General features: G+C 41.1%; 1 protein-coding gene across 3 annotated transcripts in view; it reads right to left on the bottom strand.

Annotated features, from left to right (window-relative positions):
- Positions 1–18,296, bottom strand: part of fam49a (family with sequence similarity 49 member A) — a 158,233-nt gene that overhangs the window by 4,054 nt on the left and 135,883 nt on the right. For 2 of the 3 annotated variants that reach the window (XM_078399282.1, XM_078399281.1), the window contains 9 exons: positions 17,339–17,417; positions 15,196–15,317; positions 14,601–14,706; positions 13,578–13,714; positions 12,990–13,067; positions 12,781–12,897; positions 7,393–7,472; positions 6,527–6,653; positions 3,835–3,905 (listed from right to left, as the gene is read on the bottom strand). In XM_078399282.1, the coding sequence (XP_078255408.1) occupies positions 3,835–3,905; positions 6,527–6,653; positions 7,393–7,472; positions 12,781–12,897; positions 12,990–13,067; positions 13,578–13,714; positions 14,601–14,706; positions 15,196–15,317; positions 17,339–17,408 (908 nt within the window). In that variant the 5' untranslated portion in view covers positions 17,409–17,417. The remainder of the gene's footprint in view (positions 1–3,834; positions 3,906–6,526; positions 6,654–7,392; positions 7,473–12,780; positions 12,898–12,989; positions 13,068–13,577; positions 13,715–14,600; positions 14,707–15,195; positions 15,318–17,338; positions 17,418–18,296) is intronic. The other variant, XM_078399283.1, reaches the window with a different exon arrangement.

Consider the following 18,296-nt stretch of genomic DNA (forward strand, 5'->3'; position numbering starts at 1 on the left):
CTGAGTCGTTCCTCGACAAGTCCTACAGTGAGATTGTTACACCAAAAGTACTGGAAGAGAGAAGGTGGGTGACGGTGAGAAAGGGAAGGAAACATGGAGTACAAAGGTCCCCGGGTGTTGTACCTCTTGAGAACAGGTTCACCCGCTTGGAAGCTGTCGGGGATGAAGACGTTGTCACACTGAGCGGCAGACTGGTTTGCGAAGCAAAAAGTGCTGTTGAGCCAAAACCAAAGAGGCCGACGTCAGGCAACGCCGTGGTAGTAGGAGACTCCATTGTGAGAGGTACGGACAGGGATTTCTGCGGCAAAAGACGGGATTCGAGGATGGTGTGCTGCCCCCCTGGTGCCAGTATCCAGGACAGAGTGCAGGAAATCCTCAAGGGCAAAGGTGAACAGCCGGACGTGGTAGTGCATGTTGGCACAAACGATGTCGGAAAGAAGGGGATGAATATTCTGCAGCGTGACTTTAGAGAGCTCGGAAAAATGCTGAAAAGAAGGACCTCCAGGGTGGTTATCTCCGGTTTGCTTCCAGTTTCTCGTGCTGGCGAGAGCAGGAACAGGGAGATACACGACCTGAATGTGTGGCTGAGGAAATGGTGCAGGGAGCAGGGATTTAGATTCTTAGATCACTGGGATCTGTTTTGGGGTAAGGGGGAATTGTGCAAAAGGGACGGATTGCACCTTAACAGGTGGGGGACCAGCATTCTGGCGGGCAGGTTTGCCACTGCTATACGGGTGGTTTTAAACTAAATAAGGGGGGGGGGGGGTCAAATGGGATAGTTAAGGATGGAGTTAAAGGGAAAGAGAGTAAAGAGATAGTTAATGACCCCAGAATTAACGGGAAAGAAAGCTCACAAATGGATAGGAGAGTATGGCCAAGTGTAATAGGGATCGATGTGAAGGGTGAGATGAGTAAGAAAAGTACTGTATATGAATGCGCGAAGTATAAGAAATAAAGTAGATGAGCTTGAGGCTCAGTTAAAGGTTGGTAGATATGACATTGTGGGGATTACAGAGACGTGGCTGCAGGAGGATCGGGTCCGGGAACTTAATATTCAGGGTTATACATCCTATAGAAAGGACAGGCAGGTGGGCAGAGGCGGTGGGGTAGCTCTGCTGGTGAGGGATGAAATTCAGTCCCTTGCGAGGGAAGACATAGGGACTGACGAGGTAGAGTCACTGTGGATTGAGTTGAGGAATTGTAAAGGCAAGAAGACACTAATTGGTGTTATCTACAGACCCCCAAATAGGAACCGCATGGAGGTAGTGATCATAACCTGATTAGTTTTAATCTGCAATTTGAGAAGGAGAAGGTTAAATCTGAAGTGTCAGTGTTGCAGTTGAACAAAGGGGACTATGAAGGCATGAGAGAGGAGCTTGCCAAGGTAGACTGGAAAGGGATCCTAGCAGGATGGACGGTGGAACAGCAATGGCAGGAATTTCTGGGCATAATCCGGAAGACACAGGATCATTTCATTCCAAAAAGGAAGAAAGATTCTAACACAGCAAAGAGTAGCCAGACGCCAGAGGATTGGGAAACTTTCATAGGACAACAGAAGGTAACAAAACGGGCAATACGGGCTGAAAAGATGAAGTACGAGGGGAAGCTGGCCAAGAATATAAAGAAGGACAGTAAAAGCTTCTTTAGATATGTTAAGAGAAAAAGAGTATCAAAGTCAAATGTGGGTCCCTTGAAGGCAGACACGGGTGAAATTATTATGGGTAACAAGGAAATGGCAGAAGAGTTGAACAGGTTCTTCGGATCTGTCTTCACTAAGGAAGACACAAACAATCTCCCAGATGTATTGGAGGACAGAGGATCTAGGGGGGTAGAGGAACTGAAAGAAATTTTCATTAGGCGAGAAATAGTATTGGGTAGACTAATGGGACTGAAGGATGATAAATCCCCAGGGCCTGATGGTCTGCATCCCAGGGTCCTCAGGGAGGTGGCTCTAGAAATAGTCCCATCAGTCAACCCAATACTTTTTTGTTGCATATCCTTTGTATGTAATGACTGCTTGAAGTCTGTGATTCATGGGCATCACCAGTTGCTGGGTGTCTTCTCTGGTGATGCTCTGCCAGGCCTGTATTACAGCCATCTTTAGCTTATGCTTGTTTTGGAGTCTAGTCCCCTTCAGTTTTCTCTTCAGCATATAAAAGGCATGCTCAATTGGGTTCAGATCGGGTGATTAACTTCGCCACTCAAGAAATGACCATTTATTAGCGCTGAAAATTTCCTTTGTTGCTTTAGCGGTATGTTTGGGATCATTGCCTTGCTGTCTCTCGTTGGCCAATGAGTTTTGAGGCATTTTTTTTAACTTGAGCAGATAGGATGTGTCTATACACTTCAGAATTCATTATGCTACCACCATCAGTAGTTGTATCATCAATGAAGAAAAGTGAGCCAGTACCTTCAGCAGCCATACATGCCCAGGCCAGAACACCCACACCACCGTGTTTCACAGATGAGGTGGTATGCTTTGTATCTAGGGCAGTTCCTTCTCTCCTCCATACTTTGCTCTTGCCATCACTCTGATATGTTAATCTTTGTCTCATCTGTCCACAAGACCTTTTTCCAGAACTGTGGTTGCTCTTTTAATTATTTCTTGGCAAACTGTAACTTGGCCATCCTATTTTTGCAGCTAACCAGTGATTTGGATCTTGCAGTGTAGCCTCTGTATTTCTGTTCATGAAGTCTTCAGCGGACAGTCATTGACAAATCCACACCTGACTCCTGACGAGTGTTTCTGATCTGTTGGACAGGTGTTTGGGGATTTTTCTTTATTATAGAGAGAATTCTTCTGTCATCAACTATGGAGGTCTTCCATGGTCTGCCAGTCCCTTTGCGATTAGTAAGCTCACCAATGCTCTCTTTCTTCTTAATGATGTTCCAAACAGTTGATTTTGGTAAGCCTAAGGTATGGCAAATATCTAACAGTTTTATTCTTGTTTCTCAGTCTAATAATGGCATCTTTGACTTTCATTGGCACAACTTTGGTCCACATAACAGCAATAAAAATTTCCAAAGGTGATGGAAAGACTGGAGGAAAGACTAGGTGCTGAGAGCTCTCTTATACCTGCATTAAGGAGGCAATTAAACACACCTGAGCAATTGCAAACGCCTGTGAAGCCATGTGTCCCAAACATTATGCTGCCCTGAAATGGGGGGACTATGTATAAACACAGCTCTAATTTCTACATGGTGAAACCAAAATGTATAAAAATGGCCTTTAATAAAATCTGACAATGTGCACTTTAACCAGATGTGATTTTTTTCTATTACAAATCTCAAATTGTGGCGTACAGAGGCAAATAAATAAAAGATGGGCCTCAAATTGTGGCGTACAGAGGCAAATAAATAAAAGATGGGCCTTTGTCCCAAACATTATGGAGGGCACTGTATGTCAGCATTTCTAACCATGGAAATCCTGAAAGACTAGCCATCTGAAACAGTGTTCAGTAATAATGCAACAAGCTAGAAAACCTAGTGACTGATTTTAAATAAATGTTCAAAGTCAAGTTCAGTTGCAAAAAGAGATTTCTACTATGTGCAATATTTTGGACTGAACACTTACTCTGCTTATAAGTAGACTTGAGACCTATAGTGTGAACATTGTAGAGAATTTTCCATACGTTGGAAAAATAGAGATTTTATGCCTTGGGGTAGGAAACAGTTTTGAGCTGATTGGGTGCTAGAAATAAGCTGTGAAGCGACCAAAGATAACCAAACTACACACGTGTCAGCAAGAAATTATATGTGCAAGCCATAAAATAGATCACGTGCAAAACATTTTGAGATAAACCTAAATTTATTTGGTGTAGAAATACATCCTACCTGAGTGCATTCAGAAGACCTTCCACATTGTTTGGTGGCTGATCTTTCAAAACCTTTATACATCCTTTCATCTGAAATGCAATGGAAACGGTAGAGGATGCCTTGGATTATGATATGGTTTACAGATTAGGTTATTGTCATACATATCAAGTGCAATGAAATTCCTTGATGACATGAAGATCACAGTGTAAACCACAGAATCACAATATCCTCTGCATCGTCTGGATTTTCACTTAATAAAAAAGAAAACCTACAAGAAAGCCTAGCTATAAATTTGGTAGATCAACATTCAAGTACAGGACCAGAAATCTATTGCCAAATGCTGCCTTATGGACAAATAATATTGGATTGTTCAATGACACTAACACGATAAATAACTGCTGAACTGGAGAGATATCTGGAAAAATACAGAGAATTGTCTCATAAGGTCCACATCCACTTTTAATAAATGAAATGAATTTAATTAGTTAGAACTCGGGTTCAGAGTTTTGTTGCAGATTCTATGAGTGGGACACACGGTTACCGTGTGACAGACCAACAAATGTTTGGTTCACGAGCATATTATGCCAATAGCACAGTAGCACAAACGGTCTGAATGGAGAAAATATGGTCAGGTCTGGGGGATTGTAAGTATCAGGTTAAGCATGGTAGGTCAATTAAATGGTCAATTAAATGGGTAAGCAGGGTTTGGTGGTGACGGTGGTGGAGCTGACTCGGGCATGGTTACTGGTTTGGAAATGAGATAGAACAGGATGGTCTTTGGTTGGATTAAGTTGATGTGTGGCGACTTAGTTTGAGAATTCAGAGCTGGGAGGTCGAAGGGTGCAATGGAAGACCCAAAAGAGGGGATGTAAAGCATTAATACAAGCGTAACTACTTTAGATAGAGACAAAGTGCTGGAGCACTCAGCGGGTCAGGCAGCATCACTGGAGAAAAAAGATGGGTGATGTTTTGGGTTGGGACCCTTCTTCAGACTAGTCTGAAGAATCAGCCGCGCGCCTTTCTGCACCCATACCGGTACTTTAACTGGGTTCCCAATGTCAGCCTGTGATCTCAGAGGGCATTTCTTCAAGTTGCATAAAAGCAGACTTTGCAGGCAAGTTTGGAGCCTGCCTCTGCAGGAGTGACCTGGGACAGCATGCATTATTCAAACATGCATGACGCCGCCACAACCTTCATAACTCCTTTTATAATTCAAAAGACATGAATTGAGTAGTGAACAATAACATGCTCCTACCTGATCCGATTTCTCTGCAACACCTATTCTGCCCTCCCACCCACCAAAAAAACCCAATCCAGGTGTCAGCTGTCCCTCCTCAGCACCCTTTCAGATCATATTTGTTTAATATCGAACACACCACAGGTGTTACTGCATAGTTAGAAGTTGACGCTTATACCTTTGGCTCATCTTCAAACACCATTTATTTTGATTCACTTTTTTTATACAATCCACAATGAAGTCTAATGCAACATGATATAGTGCAGCCAGTACTTGTGTTGGTTTCGAAACAGAACATTAAGCACTAAATTAAAAAAAAGAGATAGCATCTTCTACTAAAATAAATTCGGCAGGCATTGAATTGTTCCATGGATCTGGCAGTCCTGTTTCCAGGATGCTTGCAATCTTGAAATGGCTTTCCTAGTATTGCAACATAAAAAGAAGCAATTTATTCACAAAGTGCTGGAGTAACTCAGCAGGTCGGGCAGCATCTCGGGAGAGAAGGAATGGGTGACGTTTCGGGTCGAGACCCTTCTTCAGTCTGAAGAAGGGTCTCGACCCGAAACGTCACCCATTCCTTCTCTCCCGAGATGCTGCCCGACCTGCTGAGTTACTCCAGCACTTTGTGAATAAATACCTTCGATTTGTACCAGCATCTGCAGTTATTTTCTTATAAAAAGAAGCAAATTGTATTGTCCAACTTGTCAAAATAACACCAATACTGTAGCAGGAAGGGTTTCTATCCACTTTACAAAATATGAACACTCCTTTTTATTTTGTTTTCGATCCCAATAAGGCTTGTAAAAACTGTAAATCAAATCTGTGAGTTGCGCAATACAAGGAAGCTCTACAATGTCACTGGGTGAACATTTTTCCCAAAATGTTCTCCATTTTATACGAAGGAATCACTGGGGTTTGGATCAGTGCTGGAAGTAATCAGGGATGACAGAATGTAACACAGAAATTTGGTAAATATGCCAGCTGAAACCAATCATAATTATTCGTTACCGCGAGCATGACAGGTTGCAAACCATATTTTCCAATTTGCCATATTAACTGGAAGCAAACTCTACTGCAGGTGTTATGTAAAAATCAATACAGAATATCAGTGTGCAGGAAGGAACTTCAAATGCTGGTTTAAACCCAAGACAGACACAAAAAGCTGGAGTAACTCAGCGGGTCAGACAGCATCTCTGCAGAAAAGGAAGAGGTGGCGTTTCAGGCCGAGACCCTTCTTCAGATCATTAAAGACCCTTCTTTGGTCTGAAGAAGCGTCTCGACCCGAAACGTCACCTTTCCTTTTCTCCAGAGATGCTGTCTGACCCGTTGAGTTACTCCAGCTTTTTGTGCCTATCTACAGAATATTAGTGTGTATTTTAAGATTTAAAAAGATTATGTGCAGCATTCCTACTTCTTCTAGTCAGTCGGCATAACAACAGTCCAGGTTATTTTCCCCTACATGTATTTCCTTACATCAATTTTTGATGTCTTTGCAAACGCTCCCACAGGATGTACATGATCGTAAAGTATGATGACGCCCACCATAACTCTCATACAGAACAGCAGAGTCTCATCATTAGTGAATCTGCTCTTGTACTCCCTAGTCAAAAAGATAATGAAAACAGAACTTTAAAATGCTATTAAAAAATGCTTAAAAAACTTCAATTAATAAATTGCATTATGACATTTATCTATTATTATCAATACAATTGAATTACTTGCAGTTGTTCAATTATATTTCTTTGATCTTCTAACTTGGGACTAGAATCAGCCATCTTTCACTGAACGCAGTTAAGTCCCCAGGACTCCCTACCTAATAGCATAAGGAGGAGTTGCAAAGTACGGACTGCAGCAGTTCAAGATGATGGCTCTCTGTCCAGAGTTCCTTATTCCCATGTGCCTTGCCCTTCACTTTAACAGGAACGTGCATACCTTCCAAGTGCCTGTTTAATACCATCATGTTGGCCTTGTCCCCAATTTAGAACTTTAACTTATGGACCGACTCTGTCCTTTTCCACAGCTATTTTAAAACTAAAGGAACTGTGGTCATTAGCCCCAAAGTGTCTGCCCACTGACAGCTCAGTTATTTGCCCTTCAATTCAGCCTAAAACGAGTCTAAAAAGAAAAAAAATCTCACTGCACCCCAGTTCCTCTACAAGACCACTTCTGGTAGAGATACAAACGATGTCAGTGGAAACACTGTTATTTCTATAGATTTTCTAATCGAGACAGGTACAGGCAGTGTTTTCAATAGATCTCAAATGAAATTATTAAATTATCCACAACCGAGGCTACAATTCATGAATATAAAAAACTAACGATGTCTGGATCATACTTACGGTGTTTCGAGCATGACTTTGCATATGCTCGCCATAGTGCTTAAACAGTCAGTTGTATTTTCTATGGGCAGAGTCTTGTTCTGAAATACATAAGAACAATTATATTTCAAAGCATATCCACAATCCTGAGTATTGTGTAACACTGTAAGAACTACCTTTCAGAATTATGCTCCCTCTAACAAGTATGGTTGCTAGACTATTATAAATGACATGTAAACCAATGAACATGTAAACTAAATCATAATTTGCTATCCACCAATTTTCCAATTCTTTATTTTGATCCACAAAAGTGCAGCTTTGACTGGTCGACTATACAAGTGCACACATTGAGCAGCTAAACCAAAAATTCTTAATAATTTGCAATGCTGATACCAACATTTTAATTAATTAAATTATATAGAACATTTTGTTCACAGCAGTTTTAAATTTTGGCCTATAAATTTTGTTTAAATATATTTATTTCTCTTTCCAATAAAGACAGGCAGATAATTAAACTTGTAAGGGAGAGTTAAGAGTAGGAGCATGTGGCAGCACCTCTGGGAATGAAATGTGAAAGCTGAAATTGGTTCAGGAATTGGATTGCAGTGGCAAAGAAACCATTCTTATGTTTGGGCATCCAAGCTTTCAAGTTCCTGCATCTTCTCCCAGAGGTAGAAGAGAGAATAGGGCACGACCATGGTGATAGGCATCCTTGACGATACTTCTAGCTTTTCTGATGCAATGCACTGTGAAGGAGGAAGCAAGTGATGAGCCTGTGACGGATTGGCCTGCGTTCTTCACCTTCTGCATGTTTAGACAGTCAAGAACATTCAGCACATCAGATCGAGGTGCATCCCGACAGAATACTTTCTGTAGCGTATTGATGCAGGAACTTGAAAGCTTGGATGCCCAAACATAAGAATGGTTTCTTTGCCACTGCAATCCAAGTTTTGTTTTGTTGTTATGTTATCTGTAGAAATACGCAGATGCGCTTTCTTCAAGATTCAAGATAGCTTTATTTGTCACCCACAGTCCAACAATAAAAGCATTAAAATAGGCAGATTACACAATAAAGCATTAAAATAGGCAAATTACACAACCCCAAAAACACACAAAAAAAGAAACATCCATCACAGTGAGTCTCCTCCAGTCCTCTCCTGACTGTGATGGAAGGCCACAATGTCTTTTCCCTTCCCCTGCCGTCTTCTCCCGCGGTCAGGTTGTTGTGGTTGCAGGCCGCGCCGGACGGTCCGCAGCAGGCCGACCCAAGCCCCGCGATCCGGGGCGGGCGAACACGCTGCCGCTGTTGCTGCACGTCGGGGCGGTCGTGGCTCCCGACATTGAAGCCCCCGCCCAGCAGAGAAAAATCCCGCGGCCTATTTTAGGCCGCGCCGGACGGTGAAATGTCCGCGACCCAAGCCCCGCGATCCAGGGCGGGCGAACACGCTGCCAGAGCTCCCGATGTCGGTATCCACGCGGCCCGAGCCTAAGGCGAGTCGCAGCTGCTCCCGCAGCCTTCGAAGATGGCCGGCTCCGCTGATGGTAAGTCCGATCCGCGGCCTCTGCGAACAAGAGCCCTGGGGGCCGCCAGCTCCAGGAGTTGGGCCGATGGTAGGCCGCAGCAGGAACGGAGACAACACCCAGAAAACAAAGGTCGGGTCTCCGTTCGGAAGGGACACATATTTACAATTTTACAGTTCCCCCCTCCCCCCCACACCCACACACAGTACACAAACACAAAAACACGACATCACATCGACAATTAAGACACAAAAAAACAACAAAACACAAAGACAAATGGACCGCAGGTAAGCCGCAGCTGCTATGGCAGCGCCGCCATTGTCCAAATTCTTAATCATGACATCAGTGTGGAAGGACCAAGTTTGATTGCTGGTGATTTGGATGCCAAGGAACCTGAAGCTGTGGACCGTCTCTATGGGATGTTACGATTGTGTTCAACCTCTTGCTTCCTTTGGTCAACAACCAAATCATTTGTCTGACTGGTGTTAAGGGCTAGATTATTATCTTGACACAAAGTTCCCGATCTTTTTCCCATACACTTTCTCATCATTGTTGAAGATCTGGCGAACAACAAAGATTGAGTTGGCATTGTTCTTGGCCACAGTCACAGGGATACAGGGAGGAGAGCAAGGGACTGGGCACCACGACCCCAGGGGAAACGAGTGTTCATGGTCAGGGCAGAGGAAATGTTATGACCAATTCTAACCAACTGAGGTCTGCTAGTCAAGAGGTCAGTTTCAGATATAGGCCCAATGCCAAGATCCAGATCGGCACGGTGGTGCAGCGGTAAAGTTGCTGCCTTACAGTGCCAGAGACCCGGGTTCGATCCTGACTATTTAATCAAACGGCTGCCAGATGACTGGCAAGGTTTGAATATCCTCATGGGCTATAAGCCGAAGTTTGGGGGTGATCTCTGGCAACAACGCATATCTGCTGGATGAGATGCTTATCTGTATGGAGTTTGTACGTTCTCCCCGTGACCTGCATGGGTTTTCCCCGGGATCTCCAGTTTCATCCCACACTCCAAAGACATACAGGGTTGCAGGTTAATCGGCTTCGGTAAAATTGTAAATTGTCCCTAGTGTGTGAAGGATAGTGCTAGAATACGGGGATCTCTGGTCGGCACAGACTCGGTGGACCAAAGGGCCTATTTCTGCACCTGAATTCTGCACCTATATCTGGCCTATCTTTAGAAAATAAAAACTAAAGTTTAGGGATCAGTTTATTTGGAATTATGTTGTTGAAGGCTGAGCTGTGGTCAAAAGGTAGCATCCTGACGTAGGTGCTCATTTGTCAAGGTGATCCATGGCTGCATGTAGTGCGTCTTTCATAGATCTATTTTTCCTGTATGCAGATTGCAGGCAGCTACATTATCTGGAAGACTGGTGCAGATGTGGGCCACATCTAATCTTTCAAATCACTTTATTGGGGTCAATGTTAAATCTGCTGAGAAAGATTATGTTTTTTTGGAGGGGGGGCTGGAATGATGGAGGGTTCCTTGAAGCAGGTAGGGACAGAAGACAATGACTCCGGCCAGTTAATCGGAGCGTGATTTCCATGACTCCATCCAGGGACTCTCACCGTGCCGGCTGCTTCATGGAGTTTGCCCTCGTGAATGCAGATCTGACGTGTCACTGAGAAATATGGGACAGAGCCAGCAAGGATGGTGTCATGTTCCAAGGTGGAGCCTTGTTTGCCTGTTCAAAACAGGTGCAAAAAGACATTAAGCTCATCCAGCAGAGATGCGTTGTTGCCAGAGATTACCCCCATACTTCGGCTTACAGCCCATGAGGATATTCAAGCCTTGCCAATCACCTGGCAGCCATTTGATTAAATTGACCCGCCAGTTTGTTTTCATAAAGAATAGGAGTAGAATTAGGCCATTCGGCCCATCAAGTCTCCTCTGCCATTCAATCATGGCTGATCTATCTCTCCCTCCTCACTCCATTCTCCTGCCTTCTCCCCATTACCTCTGACACCTGTACTAATCAAGAATTTACAGTGCCCTCCATAATGTTTGGGACAAAGACCCATCATTTATTTATTTGCCTTTGTACTCCACAATTTGAAATTTGTAATAGGAAAAAAATCACATCTGGTTAAAGTGCACATTGTCAGATTTTATTAAAGGCCACCTTTATACATTTTGGTTTCACCAAGTAGAAATTAGAGCTGCGTATATAAATGGTCCCCCCATTTCAGGGCACCATAATGTTTGGGACACACGTTTGTAACTGCTCATGTGTGTTTAATTGCCTCCTTAATGCAGGCATAAGAGAGCTCTCAGCACCTAGTCTTTCCTCCAGTGTTTCCATCATCTTTGGAAACTTTTCTAGCTGTTTATCAACATGAGGGCCAAAGTTGTGCCAATGAAAGTCAATGAAGCCATTATGAGACGGAGAAACAAGAATAAAACTGTTAGAGACATCAGCCAAACCTTAGGCTTACCAAAATCAACTGTTTGGATCATCATTAAGAAGAGAGCACTGGTGAGCTTACTAATCGCAAAGGGACTGGCAGGCCAAGGAAGACCTCCACAGCTGATGACAGAAGAATTCTCTCTATAATAAAGAAAAATCCCCAAACACCTGTCCGACAGATCAGAAACACTCTTCAGGAGTCAGGTGTGGATTTGTCAATGACTGTCCGCTGAAGACTTCATGAACAGAAATACAGAGGCTACACTGCAAGATGCAAACCACTGGTTAGCTGCAAAAATAGGATGGCCAAGTTACAGTTTGCCAAGAAATAATTAAAAGAGCAACCACAGTTCTGGAAAAAGGTCTTGTGGACAGATGACAAAGATTAACATATCAGAGTGATGGCAAAAGCAAAGTATGGAGGAGAGAAGGAACTGCCCAAGATCCAAAGCATACCACCTCATCTGTGAAACACGGTGGTGGGGGTGTTCTGGCCTGGGCATATATGGCTGCTGAAGGTACTGGCTCACTTATCTTCATTGATGATACAACTGCTAATGGTAGTAGCATAATGCATTCTGAAGTGTATAGATACATCCTATCTGCTCAAGTTCAAACAAATGCCTCAAAACTCATTGGCCAGCGGTTCATTCTACAGCAAGACAATGATCCCAAACATAATGCTAAAGTAACAAAGGAGTTTTTCAAAGCTAAAAAATGGTAAATTCTTGAGTGGCGAAGTCAATCACCCGATCTGAACCCAATCGAGCATGCCTTTTATATGCTGAAGAGAAAACTGAAGGGGACTAGCCCCCAAAACAACCATAAGCTAAAGATGGCTGCAATACAGGCCTGGCAGAGTATCACCAGAGAACACACCCAGCAACTGGTGATGTCCATGAATCGCAGACTTCAAGCAGTCATTGCATGCAAAGGATATGCAACAAGCAATAGTATTGGGTAGACTGATGGGACTGAAGGCTGATAAATCCCCAAGCCCAGGCCCATCTTCCTCCTGCCCCCTCGACACTGCAGATTTAACTAGGGCAAAGTAGACGAATTAAGGTGTCCTCAGTCTCTGAATATTTCCCAGGAGAGTGATCTTCTAAAACATTTGTTATTGGCTACTAAAACATTACCAAGAATGAGCTGCAAATAATTCATTTCTTAATTCAATATTTATTTATTTTCCTGTGAATTATGTTAACTGTTTCTCCTTCCATTCTTCTCCCACACAAAAACAAGCTCAAGTACAAACTTTCACTCGTCTGCTTGCTAGCATTGCAATCCAGCATTTCACCTGAAACTTTTATTGTTTCAGGACTTCTTCAAAATCATATGTTTCCCCAGTCTGAGGATGTCAAATAAATGATGTTTTCCTTACTTAAACAAGGTACTGTTCCAATTCTGACTAAGGTCATCATTAATAAATCACAACATAACACATAAACTAATTTGGCTTTTATACCTCTGATACAAACTTGGTTGTGGCATCACTTAGTGTTTTTAGCATTGGTGTTGCTTCTGCATAAAACAAAGACATTCTGTTGGCCATTTCATTGTTTACTTCATTCTCAGAATCGAACTGTGGAACAAAGCAAGAACATTAATTAAACTTAAAGCCCAAAAAACGGAATTGGCTGATTACATAATGACCTATAGAATACTTCCACTCACATGCATATTGTTAATTCTGTTACGACTAATTGTCCGTCTGTAGTAACTAAAGTCATTCTGGATGGCTGGATTTTTCATCTAGGGCAGAAACAAAATTAGGTTCCATATCTGCATTGTGTTTTATTAAAAAACTAGACCAAGTGGACCCGATGGGCCCAAACCTCTCCTGCATTGGTGCAGCACACTCTCCTCCCCCCTCCACTCCATCCCCCTCAACCCCCCTTATCTTCCCCCCTCCCTCCCTAGGAGATAGATTTAAACTTTAAAATGTGAATAACTTCAAAAATATAACACAGATTTCAATGAAACTTCTTCCATTAGCACCAAAGGGACAATACAATACAATACAATATATCTTTATTGTCATTGTACAGGGGTACAACGAGATTGGGAATGCGACTTCCATACGATGCAATAAATTAATTAGCTAATCAGTATAGTGATTATAGTACATTATAGACAGTGAGTAAGGTGGGCCTCAAATTGTTGTGCTATCGTTTACCATTTTGGCTGTAGTTCAGGAACAAATAAACAATCAAAGGGTTTTAGTATATAGATGCCAGTTTGAGTTTCTCAATGTTTCCTGACCTTGAGTTCATCAAAGCGGAGAGTAAAATGTAGAATCTCTGCAAATTGTTTGGCTAGAGCCTGCTCCCTTTCCAGATGCTGAGTTGGTGTGTAGGGTGGATATGTCAAAGTCTCCAAAAGGCTTTGTAATGCTTTTTCTGTATTGGAAATATCACAAAAAAAGGAAACAGATTTCAAGTATACATTAACTACAAACTAACTCTACCCCAAATTATAATGAAATGACCTTCAGGAATTGTGATGTAAAGGAAACCCAAATTATCAATATCTCCTCATGGGTAAACTAAGTATCAAGAAGAGCTACATGTACACCAGCTCGTGGTCTGAGTTCGCCAAAGCAGCATTAAATCAGGTGCACCTTCGGTGCAGAACATCTAATTTTTGTTACAACTTTTCCTGCTTTCAGGATTAAGTCTTGCACAATCCAACACTGTGATAGTTGACAATCAGTTTGTAAAGAGGAATGGTGAGGTTTGCCTGAAAACTTAAGATGGAAAACCTGTGCCAAGTTCTACTTTGTCACTAGAGGTATCCTGTACAGAGGAGTATGGATGTGTGGGCCGAAGGGCCTGCTTGTGTGCTGTAGGGCTCCAAGATCGATTTCTGACAGAAGTTTGGGTATATCCAATCTCACCAATGTTACTTTGTATGGTCTACAGGACACCATTCTAAGCAGAAGGAAACAAAGTGATGGAGTAACTCAACAGGCAGGCAGCATATCTGGAGAACATGGATAGGTAACGTTTCACGTTGTGACCAGACGAGACCCGACCTGAAATGACACCTATCCATGTTCTTCAGAGATGCTCTCTGACCCGTTGAGTTACTCCAGCACTTTTATCCAGTGTCCTTTTGTGCAAACCAGCATCTGCAGTTCCTTGTTTCTGCCAGCTTTTATTATTGAAGGCATCTGCAATGTAAATGTGACATTCTAGGTAACATCCGAAAAACAAGGGAGCAAATCAGTGTTTCTCCCCTCCCTTAACTGATATAGAGACGGAAAAAAAAAAAAAAAATGTTTACCCAATCTCATGGAGAATTCATAGAACCTCTTAAGTCTCCCAACCAGTGGACATACTGAATTCCACGCTCTATCCTGCAGCTGATCATCGCCTGAGTTTTGAATTGCCTGTGAAGATAAAATCACACACCACAGGGATACACCCACTTTACACATTTTTATTTTTAAGATCCATTAAAAAATTTCAAATAAAATTTAAGATGCAATCCTAATAATTCTTATGATTCATTATAAATTATTTGACTAAACCTTAAACGGCTGAAATGACCATTGTTACTTTAATATATGTGAACACCTTCCCGAGATGCACATTACTGACCCATAATTCCAATCACTTTGCCCGGTGGACAGATGGAAACAGTTTAATTAATAAGAAACTCCAAAGAAGAGTATTTTTAATGTTTTTAAAATAGATCATGAAAGTTTGCAAGTTCCAAAATAAAACCAGATTCCTTCCAAAAGGTTTCTGCAGAAATAAAATCCTAATCAGTAAGAGGATGAAGGATCTAATCTTTGCAAAATCAACAAAAAAAAATCATTTGTATTAGCACCCTTAGAGTTAAATCACCACTTTATAAATCAATGTCGCTGGCATACATCTCTTATTTCTTGCCCAGCCCCTTTATAAGCCTGTAGCTCGGTTAAAATGCTCTCAGAATCCTGCAGCACTGCATTGACTTGGTTCCAAATCTCTCTCTCTCCATCCGTGGGCTGTGCATCTATATATAAATGACAAAGATTGACCGTCAAATAAAGCATGTTTTGTCGCATGTTAAAATCAAGACTCGAGTTCATATATTACAAATCTAATTGAGATTTCAGTAAAGAATGCTTCAGTAATCTTTCAATTAAATACTGTTGTGCTCAACTATGAATTCAATAAAAGGGTATGCCCAAGTAGCCTGTATTATGCAAGGTTGTTATCCAAATTTATACCCTTCCAATGTTTGCATTTGGAATAACAAATGTAAACTGGTCTCTGGAGATTAAGTAAAATGTTCAGTAGATCTATGTTAATACAAATATTTACACTTATTAATTACCACTCAGCACTATCAAAATCGGACGCAGGTGTTGATGGACGCTTGATCTTTCATATTTTAATTCAATAGATAAATAAATCCTCCAGGTCTGGATTATTGACACATTTGTTCAGCGAAATAACACCAACAAATTAAAACCACATTTTGTCACAAGAAACTGGATGCTTGTGACAAAATCACAGTATGTCTACAGCAAATCACAGCATAGAGTATGGAAGAAGAAAAGACTGCTGCAGTAATTCAGCTGGACAGGCAGCATCTGTGGAGGCAGAGGGATGGTCGACCATCTGGTTGGGACCCTGGCATCAGGACTGCTGAGCCTCTGAGTTTCTCCAGCAGTTTATATTTTTCCACTATATCAAAGGTATCCAATTCACTAACGCTATTAACTAATGCTAGATTATCAAGCACCCCGGTCAAGGCATCAGGACTGTGTTGATTTAAATCTTAAACCCAGTTTATTTTTGTTCATTTGCACCATGTATAAGATAATTTTAGGTCGAGATCATTAGAAATCCATTGCAACTCAGCAGATATTAGCAATCAACTTTGTTATCTATTGAATAACTAAAAGCTAACTTGACAAAGTTTGAAAGAATTTGTACTAAGTCAATCAAAATAAGGCCCAAAAAATGCCCTGCCAATATCGAAACGGTTTCATAATTTTGCCAGTCATTCCAGGGGCATGCAAGGAACTAAGTACACCCATCACGAAATAAACAATCTTTATATTTGCTTTAGTCTGTTATAAACCAATAAACCATTATCCAGTTGATGAATTTCATTGACTTGTGAATGCATACGATAATTCTTGCCATTAAAATCTTCACCACTAAACCAAAATGACCACAAAATTCATAAATGTCATTGTTGGATTATTAACCATAACTAACTTCTACTTAGAAATGGAAACAAATTATGACTAAAAAGGTCAAAATTATTGTCAAATGTACATTCAATGGTTAATAAAGTAAAAGCTATCAACTGTTTCTAATCACACATTAAATCATTGAACAAACCACTGTTTATTTTCAAAAAAGCATTTTAATTGAAAAGAAGCCCAATTCCAAGTTTTTAGTTTGGTAGTTTAATAAAACTAAGTCAAATTAATTTCCCCGCACATTACCCCGATCAGAGTCACATCGATACAAAACTTGGCATTTTGAATGTAGACACAAACTGCTGGAGTAACTCAGCGGGACAGGCAGCATCTCTGGAGAGAAGGAATGGGTGACGTTTCGGGTCGAGACCCTGGCATTTTGAATTCCTTTCTTTAAAATTACAAATAATTTTGTTTCCACGAGAAAAAAATATTTAGGAAAGGTTCAATGTTATGAACACCAACATCATTTTAGTTCTTCTCACACCCCAGTGCCCGCAGAATAGTTTAATTAAAAAGCTGAGCAACAGACCATTCGTATTTTCAAAGACTGGAAAAAAATTGGCCCTTGATCAAACTCTGTGCAAGTGAGAATTTCTTGAAAATTCCCCTTTTGCCTTCTGAAAGAGAAGGGAAGAGAAAGATGCGGTGAACATTAAAGGCTTTTGATGGGAAATATACCATCAGCTTGGTTATGTTGTGAGAAGTGAGCGATTTCAAGAAGTGATTTGTTCCTTAACATTTTGTGCAACGCATGTATTTTGTGAGAACTGAAACTCAGGCTCAGAGTACAGTGATATGCGGCAGTACAACTTACTTTCAAAATCCAGGAAAAAATGTGGATAGTTTTCAATCTCCCTGGATAGGACCTTAAGCAGATTACCCATCCCAGCAACCTGATTAAAATGGAACAAATAATTTAAAAAAACATTAAATGATGTCGGACAATTAATAAATACTGCTTTAAATTAAATGCGTTTAAAAATGAGAATATAGTAAAAAAAACATTTGTTAAAATACAGAAATTAAAATTCGATACCAGGTTAGCATCACATTCCCACACTAACTCCAATTATAAATTATAATGGGGCATACTGCATTCAAAGGGATCATTTCATTACCCATAACAATCATATCATGCATCCTGCTTTAAAAATGCATCAAGGATGAAAGAGCAATATTGGAGAATATAAACGATGTGATTCTATCTTTTGCATTTTTTAATAGAACTGATTAATCAGTCAAAGCAAAACAAAAAAAAACAAAGTAAATTACAGCAGACATCATTTAGCTTCAGAAAATGATTTCTAGGTCTGTTGCCATTCAACCTGAAGCACTAACTGGCCCTTCCATTTATAACTGGACGTGATAGCAAAGGAAGAAACACTGTGTGGTTCCTCCAGAGACAAGAGAGTGAATAACAAATGTTAACTCAGAAAGACATATTTACAGAAGATAGATCGTGAATGAAGAGAGATTTGAGCGAAGTAACTGCAGATGCTGGTTTACTCCAAAGATAGACACTGGAACAGGATCTTGATTCCAATCTAGAATTGGAATGATTTCGACCAATTGAGTAGAATACAATTCAATTTAATCTGTGCACTCAACTAAACCTTTTATTATGTACAAAAAAAACACATTTTGAAACCTTTCTTCAGACCCAAAACATTGTCTGTTCATTCTCTCCACAGATGCTGCCTGACCCGCTGAGTTGCTCTTGCATTTACTTTTGCTCAAGATTCCAGCATCTGCAGTTTCTTGTGTCTTATAAT

The sequence above is a fragment of the Rhinoraja longicauda genome, chromosome 5 (genome assembly GCF_053455715.1).
Source record: "Rhinoraja longicauda isolate Sanriku21f chromosome 5, sRhiLon1.1, whole genome shotgun sequence".
NCBI lineage: Eukaryota > Metazoa > Chordata > Chondrichthyes > Rajiformes > Arhynchobatidae > Rhinoraja > Rhinoraja longicauda.